The following is a 10,368-nucleotide window of genomic DNA, read 5'->3' as shown; positions in this document are numbered from 1 at the left end:
TCATCCCTATCCCCACTCACCTATTGTACTCTATGCTACTTTCCCCCCATCCCCACCCTCCTCTCATTTATCTCTCCACCCTTCAGGCACTCTGCCTGTATCCCCGATGAAGGGCTTTTGCCCGAAACGTCGGATTTTCCTGCTCCTCAGATGCTGCCTGAACTGCTGTGCTTTTCCAACACCACTCTACTCCAGAATTGGGTTTCCAGCATCTGCAGTCATTGTTTTTACCTAATGACCCTATGGTGTTAACGGATAAAATATTTTCACTGTTGGGTCTAGGACAGAGAGTTAACACATTAAAATAATTAGTATAAACTTCAGAACAGAAGTTTTAGTTCAGAAGAACCTGGAGATCAGGTCAGAGGAGAACAGTTTTTCTCAGTTCAAGGGAGTCAGTCACCTCAGCAGAAGTGGTTACTAGCCTGTGGAACGTCCGAGCCAGGAGAATTTGGATAGAAATTTTCAAGTTGTTAAATCTGAAAAGGTTTAGGCTATCAGATTGATGAAAAGTTCAAATCCACAGCCTGAGGAGGTCTTGCTTTACAAAAAGGGGCTCAACAATCTAAAGAAATAAATCGAGAAGCACACTATAAGGTTTAAAAAGGTGAAATAGGAGTAATACATCTCTGGGATCCGATGATCTTAACAAGTATGTTGAAATTTGTTTATCATATTCACTAAGTCAATGTGGGAGTTACTGGTTGAACTAGAATTTATTGCCCATCCCTAGTTACACTTGAGAAAGTGGTGATCAGCTGCCTTCTTAAATTGTTGCAGTCTCTGGGTGTAGGCACACCCAAAATGCCTTTAGGGACTTACAGGAACTTGACTCAGTGCCATTGAAGGAATGGTGATACATTTCCAAGTGAGTATGGAGGAATGTTTGGAACAGAAATTGCAGGTGGTGGTGTTCCCATGTATCTTATGTTCCCATAATTTGCGGTTTGTAACTTATAACTTTTTAACCTAACTTTCTACTTTAAACTAACTTTAACCTTTTAAATTTTGTTTTCTTTTTTGCAATAAATTTATGCTCTGTTGTAAAAGAACATTTGCAGTCTATATGAATCTGTTTCAGTGATGAACAGCCATGTGAACAAACTACTAACATTTATCATATAATGTATCAAAGCAGCTTTCTTTCTGAGATCTGCCTTGTTTAATATGACAAGCTGGTATCATAACATTACTCTAACTCAAGCAAAAAAAAAAGCAGCAAAACATCAGCTAGTGGAGTTTGTAAACTGCGATTTATTAGACGTGCACTCAAGATTATTTAAGGGCATGGTTTTACATTGCCACTTGTCAGATGGGGTATCTCAAACAGATGAATGCAGCGGTCTCTCTGAGTTTGTGTGAGGAATTAAGTGTACATATGACAGTGAGAGGATCCATGTGTGTCAGAGAAAATGGAGAGTGAGCGTTGATAAACATGCCAAGACATTTTGGGTAGCAGGTTTGTACTTCTTTCATCCCTAACATCCCATCTATATATCTCTGACCCCAATTACCCAACCTCTACACCTATTCCCTGATCACAGTCATTCAATTGCAGAAACATACTGAGCACAGGTCGAGCCATCAGGACAGGATCTTTACATCTTCTCTCTCTTCCCTCACACTAGGATTTGGTGACTGCCTCCTTCACCTACTCCTTTGCCAGAGAGACTAGCCCCCATCTGCTCCCAATAGCTGATCTGCAGACAGGCACAAAAACAGTCCCAGTAGGTGATGAATGACAGATCATTAACTCATAAGAATGTACACAAATCATTCTCTATTTACACATTGGCACAACTGCTGATTGACTTACAGATATCACACACACGAAATCCTGTCTTGGAGTTCTAACATGTGCTGGGACCTCTCAGATTTCCCTTTGGGGAAAGCCCCAACATTGCAGAGACCCTCAGACACACACACAGAGGGCTCAGAAATGCTGTGATTATTTTCTGCTGTGCTGTGCTGTGCCGCTCTTCAGGCAGGTGCCACGATGTGGTCTGGTCACAACCTTTCTGAGAGACATTGATTAACAACCTCCAGCAGGTGAGAGTTCTCCAGAGCAGCTGCCACTCGTTCCTTATCAGCTAGTTGTTTGTTCACTGGAAAAAGGAGAAGATTTATTCAGAACAACAATCTGGTGCAATGCAAGAATTCCAGACCTGTTGTACTGCTCAGATACCTATATTGTGCTATAATCCCAGGCCAGGCACCAGCCCTCTTCCCGCTCTGACCTCCTACCACAGACTCAGCCTACACCTGCTCATCGAATGCACTCTGTTCCCCTCCTCACTTCCTCAACCTTGTACTCACCCCCTCCATTTCCAATCCACCTCTTCCTGAGGCTATACCTACCCACAGGTTAACAATCTGATTTATTCTCAACAAGGAGCTTAATTAACAATGTCTGGGCAGTTGGCAAGAAAGACCTCAAAGGGCTCAATTACTCCCTCACCTCGCAGTACAGTGCCACATTAAATCTCTTGGATTACAAAGATTGATCACCTGCGTTTTCAGAAGCATGGGTTCCTGGAGTAATGTGGACATCCACCTAGAATAAGAAAAGCTCAATATTAGAATTAAAACTCATGTGTTATCTTGAAAAGTATATTACAGGAAGTACAGGGGAATGTGTTTGCTGCAGTCATTAAACAGCATTATGAGCAAAGGCAACCTTTATGAAATCCCCTTCCTCTATTATAAACATCAACTAATCCAGTGCACTGCACCAGTGCCAAATGCTTGAAGAAGGGAACCCGTTAGTCCCGCTATCTGTCCAGAATCACCTTACATTAGTGCAAGGTGAAACTAGTATGATTTCCTATAACATTTCCACAAAGATGCAGATTTGCACTAACCATCAAGCCAACTCCTTTTCTGCGGATTTATTCAGACAGGTAACATGCAGACATTGTCTGTAGGTTAACTGACACACAGATATTACCAGACACACATCCCCAGATAACTAATACAAGCAGAATACCAGCTAAACTAGCATAAACTTAATTACCAGACAGATAGCATGATTGAACACTCAAATTTACTCAACCTCTCTCTCAGATTGCCAGCTAACTAACACAGATTTCTGTGAACATTTCTGGTCTCCATGTTATTAAAAAAAGGAGAAATTGGAGCATGTGTAAGAAAATTGAGAAGGACGATACCAGAAAGGTGAGTATAGACCTTGTCTGAAGAGGATTAAAGGCCAGGTATCTCCTGTCTTGGAAATAAATGAGGGCTGAAGGGTTAACTATTACAATCTTTAAATTCTGACATGTTTTGTCTTGTTGAGAAGAGCATGACTGGAGGCCATCAATGTAAGATAGTCACCAAGAGTCATACAGCATGGAAACAGACTGTTCGGCCCAACCTGTCCATGTTGACCAGGTATCCTCAACTGAACTATTGCCATTTGCCTGCACTTCGCCCATATCCAGCTAAACGTTTCCACGCATAACTCCCCTCTCCAAATGTCTTTAAAATGTTGTAACTGTACCAGTCCTGGCAACATCCTTATAAATCTTTTCTGCACCCTTTCCAGTTTAGCAACATCTTTCCTATAGAAGGGCAACCAGAATTGAACACTGTTCTAAAAGTGGCCTAACCAATGTCCTGTACAGCTGCAACATGACCTCCCAACTCTTATACTCTAGGCCTAAGGAGGGAGGAAGTGTTGGGTATTCAAAAAGGCATGAAGGACAAGTCCCCAGGTCCGGATGGGATCCATCCCAGGTTACTGAGGGAAGCGAGAGAGGACATAGCTGGGGCCTTAACAGATATCTTTGCAGCATCCTTGAACACGGGTGAGGTCCCAGAGGACTGGAGAATTGCTAATGTTGTCACCTTGTTTCAGAAGGGTAGCAGGGATAATCCAGGTAATTATAGACTGGTGAACCAGATGTCAGTGGTCAGGAAGCTGCTGAGACGATACTAAGGGATAGGATCTATTCCATTTGGAAGAAAATGGGCTTATCAGTGATAGGCAACTTGGTTTTGTGCAGGGAAGATCATGTCTTACAAACCTAATAGAATTCTTTGACAAAATGACAAAGATGATTGATGAGAGAAGGGCTGTAGATGTCATATACATTGATTTTAGTAAGGCACTTGATAAGGTTCCCCATGGTAGGCTGATGGCAAAGGTGAAGTCGCATGGGGTCCACGATGTACTAGCTAGATGGACAGGGGATTGGCTGGGCAACAGGAGATATAGTAGTAGTGGAAGGGAGTTTCTCAAAATGGAGACCTGTGACCAGTGTTGTTCCACAGGGATCCGTGCTGGGACCACTGTTGTTTGTGATATACATAAATGACTTGGAGGAAGTTGTAGGTTGCCTCTTTGGCAAGTTTGCAGATGACACTAAGATTGGTGGAGTAGCAGGTAGTGAAGGGGACTGTCAGAGAATACAGCAGAATATAGTTAGATTGGAGAGTTGGGCAGAAAAGTGGCAGATGGAGTTTAATCCAGGCAGATGCGAGGTGATGCATTTTGGAAGATCCAATCCCAGAGCGAGCTATACAGTAAATGGAAAAGTCCTGCGGAAAATTGATGTACAGAGAGATCTGGGTGTTCAGGTTCATTGTTTCGTGAAGGTGGCAACACAGGTCAATAAAGGGGTCAAGAAGACATGCTTTCTGTCATCAGACAGGGTATTGAGTACAAGAGTTGGCAGAGTTAGAGTTGTATAAGACTTTGGTTCGGCCACATTTGGAATACTGCAAACAGTTCTGGTCTCCAAGCTACCAAAAGGATGTGGATGCTTTGGAGAGGGTGGAGAGGAGGTTCACCAGGATGTTGTCTGATATGGAGGGTGCTAGCTATGAAGAGAGGTTGAATAGATTAGTATTATTTTCATTAGAAAGATGGAGGTTGTGGGGGCCTTGATTGAGGTCTACAAAATCATGAGAGGTATAGACATGGTGGATAGTAAGAAGCTTTTCCCCAGAGTGGAGGACTCAATTACTAGGGGTCACGAGTTCAAAGTGAGAGGGGAAAGGTTCAGGGGAGATGAGTGGAAAGTTCTTTACACAGGGGTAGTGGGTGCCTGGAACACATTGCCAGTGTAGGTGGTAGGGTCAGGAATGATAGGGTCAGTTAAGATGTACCTAGACAGATATATGAATGGCAGGGAGCAGAGGGATACAGATCCGTAGAAAATAGGCGGTAGGTTTAGATAGAGGATCTGGATCGGCACAGCCTTGGAGGGCCGAAGGGCCTGTTCCTGTGCTTTAAATTTCTTTGTTCAATGCTCTGTCCAATGAAGGCAAGCGTTCCAAATGCCTTCTTCACCACCCTGTCTACCTGCAACGCCACTTTCAAGGAACTATGTACCTGCGCCCCTGGGTCCCTCTGTTTAACTACTTTCCCCAGGCCCCTACCAATAACTGTATATCCTGCCCTGGTTTGTCTTACCAAAATGCAACATCTCACATTTATCAGAATTAAACTCCATCTGCCCATTGGCCCAGCTGATCAAGATCTTGTTGTACTCCAAGGTAACTTTCTTCACTGTCGACTATACCACCAATTTTGTTGTCATCTGCAACCTTACTAATCATACCTCCTATATACCCATCCAAATCAAACAGTGGACCCAGCACCGATCCTTGTGGCACACTGGTGGTCAAAGACCTCCAACTGGCTACAAAAGAAATTTAACAGAGAATTCTGAGGAAACTTCTTTACCTGGTGAGAATGTGGAATTTGCTATCACAAGAAGTGGATGAAGTGAACAGTGCAGCTACATTTAAATGAAAACAAGACAAATACACAGAAAGAATGGAACAGAGAGATACACTAATCCAACTGAATATCGATAGGTGGGAATGAACTCATGTGGAACGCTAAAAGAGCATGGCCTGCTTCTGTATTGTAAATTCTGTGCAATTACCAAGTAATTAACTAGGCACTCCCAAGTTACAACACACACACAAACAACCTAAGGTAACAGCACACTATGAGATTACAGGTAACCAAAATCTGAGGGATGTGATGGCCTAATGATATCATCACCTGGATTCATATTCTGCCCTGGCAGATGCTGGAATCTGAATTCAATAAATTAAAGAGTCTAATGATGACACAAAACCATTGTTGATGGTTAGGAAAAAGCTATCTGGTTCACTCATATCCTTTAGAGGAGGAAACTGCCTACACCAGATCCACAGATATTGCGTTGATTTATCCTGTAACTGTGTTCTGGACAATTAAGGATGGGCAATAAATGCTAGGCTGGCCAGTGACAGGCATATCCTGTGAATGAATTTAAAAGAGACACCCAATCAGATTACAAAGTAATTAACATACACTGGCAGATTACCAAGCAAACAACACATTCTCAACCTGCCAACAAACTGACTGCTCAGATACTGAAGCAGTTCATGTTTGGTTTGAATTATAAGGAGAGGCTGGATAGGTTGGGATTTCTTTCCTTGGAGCATCAGAGGCTGAAGGCTGACATTATAGAGGTTTGTAAAATCATGAGGGGCAAAGATAAGGTGAATAGAGAATATCATTTTTCCCCAGAGTGGGGAAGTCCAAAACTAGAGGGCATAGGTTTAAGGTGAGAAGGGCAAAGTTTAAAAGGGACTTCAGGGGCAACTTTTTTCACAGAGGGTAATGCATGTATGGGTGAAGCTGCTGGAGGTAGTGATAGAGACGGGTACAATCATGTCATTTAAGGGATATTCGGACAGGTACATGAATAGGAAAGGTTTAGAGGGATATGGGCTAAGCACAAGAAAATGGGACAAGTTCGGTTTAGGATGCCTGTTTGGCATGAATGAGTTGGATCGAAGGATCTGTATAACTTCCACGCTGTATGACTCTGTAAATGTAATAAGATTTGGACAGTAAATATCCAAGTAAATTTGGCATGACGGCGAATCCCGTTGCCAACTTTTATAGGTGCGCCATCGAGAGCATTCTATCTGGATGTATCACTACCTGGTATGGCAACTGTACCATTCAAGATCGGAAATGGTTACACAGAGTGGTGAACTCAGCCTGGACAATCACAAAGGCCAACCTCCCATCTATAGAACCCTTCTACCAGGCCCCGCTGTCAAGGAAAAGCCACCAACATTCTCAAAGATCCATCACGACTTGACAATGGTTTTCTACAACCACCACCATTGGGGAGAAGGTACAGAAGCCTGAACACACGCAGCAGCCGGTTTCAAAACAGTTTCTACCCTGCTGTTGTTAGAATACTGAATCAACACTCAAACTCTTAACATTCGCCTGTACCTGTGTTTTTGGCTTTGCTGCTGTTTACCTATTTTTTACTATCTATGCTGCATAACTCTGATCTGCCTGTATTGCTTGCAAGACAAAGCTTTTCACTGTGCCTCGGCACACATGACAATAAATTTAAGCCAAGCTTGGACTGACAAGTAGCAAATACCATTCACGGCACACAAATGCCAGGTAATAAGAGATCATTTAACGACTGCTTCTTGACACTTCAATGGTGTTACTGTCATTGAATGCCCCACTGTCCACATCCTGGGAGGGTTACCACCGAGCAGAAATTCAAGCGGACTTGCCACAAACTGGCTACAACAACAGGTCAGAGGTTAGGAATACTGCAGCAAGTAACTCACCTCTTGACTCCCCAAAGCCTGTCCACCATCTACAAGGCACAAGTCAGGAGTGTGATGGATTACTCTCCACTTGCCTGGATGGGTGCAGCTCCAACAAACACTCGAGAAACTTGACAACATTCAGGATAAAGCTTGATTGGTACCACAGCCACAAATATCCACTCCCTCCAACACTTCAGTAGCAGCAATGTGTATCATTGCAAAAATTCACAAAGATCCTTAGACAGCACCTTCCAAACACACAACCACTTCCATCTAGAAGAACAATAGCAGCTGATTCATGGGAACACCACCTCCTACAAACTCCCCTCCAAGCCACTCACCATCCTGACGTGGCAGTTTCTTCACTGCCATTGGGTCAAAACCTTTAAATTCCTTCCCTAAGGGCATTGTGGGTCAACCTACAGCACATGGACTGCAGTGGTTCAAGGAGGCAGCTCACTCCCACCTTCTCAAGGGGCAACTAGGGACAGACAATAAATACTGGGCCAGTGATGCCCATGTCCCATGAATGAATAAAAAACACTCAGAACATCAGATAATTATATACATTCAATCTACCAGATACCTAATATACAAACAATTGCTAAATAACTAAAATACATAGGTTTCATCAGGTAACCATCATACACACAAATTACCAGGTAGTTAATACAGACGGCAGATAATACCACACTCGCAGTTTACCAGGCAACCAACTCTCACCTTGAAGCGGGCAGGCAGCGAGCGCAGCAACTTGACTTTAATGGATAAGCCAATCAATGTAGCCATACTGCAGTGAGGAATGGTAGGTGTGAAGGCCACTGATACACTGTTCTCATGGTCAACCACCTGGTGTACAGACAGGAAAATCAAGTTCACTACAGCAAACTGGCAAGTATAACAATAAGCAAACTGGCAGATGAAGTATAATGTGGGGAAATGAGGGGTTACAAAAAAACTACTTTTTAAAGATATAAAACTTTTAAATATTGATGTTTGGAGAGACATAGGTACACTCACACAAGAAAAAACTTAGAATTTAATATGGTACAAGCATTAAGGCGGCAAATAGCCTACTGTCTTTTACAAGAGAACTGGATTACAAGAATAGGACATTTTGCTATAATTATATGGGGCTTAGGACAGACCACACCTGGAACATTGCAGTGTTTTAGTGTATATTTTTAAAGGAAGAATATTTTCGCAGTAGCACAGCAAATGTCCATTAAATTGGTAACCGGGAATAAGAGGTTATGAGGAAAGGGTGAATAAATTGGGCCTGTGTACTCAAAGTTGGGGTGCTCTGATATCTTTCATTATATTTAAGGCCGATTTTCAACCTGTCAGGGAACCAAGGGATGTGCACAGGAAATTGGAGTTGAGGTTACAATCAAATTAACTGTGATTACTACTATTGGATCGTATATACCCAACTGAAGGGGCAGAGAGGGTCTTGGTTTAAAGTCTCATCCAAAAGATGGAACCTTTGGCAATGCAGCACTCCCTCAGTCCTGCATTGGCAGTGTCCGCCTGGATTGTGTGCCGAATACTCTGGCTGGGACTTGAACCCATCAGATAAAAGTGAGGACTGCAGATGCTGGAGAAATGAAAAGTGTGGCACTGGAGGAGCACAGCAAGTCAGGCAGCATCTGTGAAGCAGGAGATTTGTGAAGCAGGAGATTTGTGATGAAGGGCTTTTGCCCGAAACGTCAACCCTTCTGCTTCTCAGATGCTGTCTGACCTGCTGTGCTTTTCTAGTGCCATACTTTTCAACTTGAACCCATTTCAATCCCAAGAGTTTGGTTTAACACCAAGCAATTCGAGTTACCTAAACCACACAATGTGGAGAATTACTGGACACAGCTTAGCTCTTGTACATGTTCCGCAAAGCAGTCTCACGTGGCATTTTCCAGTGTTTCCTCAGTTCTAGCCATATACCCCCAGAATACAGTGAAACATCATATTTCATCACAATTGATGTTTTTATTCATCTCCTCCCATTCCTGTCCTCTCGCAAAGTACTGCCACAATTGGGTTATGATAATCTGGGTACTAATTACTACCAACATTTCAACAGTGACTACTCTTCACATACACACAGATGGAGTGAGCCCATGACGGTCTTGTTTCTGGGCTTATTTACCCACTGAGCCACAGCTTTCTCTTAGGTACTGGCCCAAACCACAGCTTTTAAGAATTGGCAGGCACACCCCTTCTGATTTCTTGAGTGAAGTTTAGTTGCTTGAATCCATCCTTATTATACTAATCATATTTTGAAACCATCTCAGCCCTGAAAGCATACTTACATTAACTCGAAGCTGTTCCACAACATTTAACTCCTCCAGACTCAGTGGGTGTTCTGGGTCATTGATCGATCTGATTAGATGTAAATACATTAAGGAAAGTTTCCACAGCACACTGCATTAAAAACTTTCACTCAAGGTGCTGCTTGCAAAAAAAAGGACACCCCTTCATTAAAGTCAAGTGAATGGGATAGAGTAGGGACAGGTTAAGGATGAAAAAACAACTGAAATCGCCCTCCTCAAAAGACAGTCAGAAGTAATACGACACCAGGTTATAGTCCACAGGTTTATTTGAAATCACAAGGTTTCTCCTTCATCAGGTGAAGGAGCAGCACTGAGAACTTGATATCAAATACTGTAAACGTGTTCGACTATAACCTGGTGTTGTGTGACTTCTGACCATGTCCACCCCAGGCCAACACTAGCACCTCAACATCGTCAAAACATGTCCCCAGCTTGAATTGCCCAAAACACA

At 42.9% G+C, this 10,368-nt stretch overlaps 1 protein-coding gene across 2 annotated transcripts in view; it reads right to left on the bottom strand.

Annotated features, from left to right (window-relative positions):
- Positions 1-1,234: 1,234 nt before the first annotated feature.
- ciao2b (cytosolic iron-sulfur assembly component 2B) overlaps positions 1,235-10,368 on the bottom strand; it is a 10,259-nt gene continuing 1,125 nt past the window's right edge. Inside the window, exons 2-6 of one of the 2 annotated variants that reach the window (XR_006314068.1) lie at positions 9,897-9,976; positions 8,314-8,439; positions 2,509-2,554; positions 1,817-2,105; positions 1,235-1,700 (exon numbers count right to left, since the gene is read on the bottom strand). Coding sequence is in view for 1 of the 2 variants with exons in the window: in XM_043706529.1 (XP_043562464.1) it covers positions 2,008-2,105; positions 2,509-2,554; positions 8,314-8,439; positions 9,897-9,976 (350 nt within the window). In the remaining variant the exon portion in view is untranslated. Of the gene's footprint in view, positions 2,106-2,508; positions 2,555-8,313; positions 8,440-9,896; positions 9,977-10,368 lie in introns of both variants that reach the window. The other variant, XM_043706529.1, reaches the window with a different exon arrangement.

Source organism: Chiloscyllium plagiosum, chromosome 17 (assembly GCF_004010195.1).
Source record: "Chiloscyllium plagiosum isolate BGI_BamShark_2017 chromosome 17, ASM401019v2, whole genome shotgun sequence".
Lineage (NCBI taxonomy): Eukaryota > Metazoa > Chordata > Chondrichthyes > Orectolobiformes > Hemiscylliidae > Chiloscyllium > Chiloscyllium plagiosum.
This window is presented reverse-complemented; position numbering and strand designations above follow the sequence as displayed.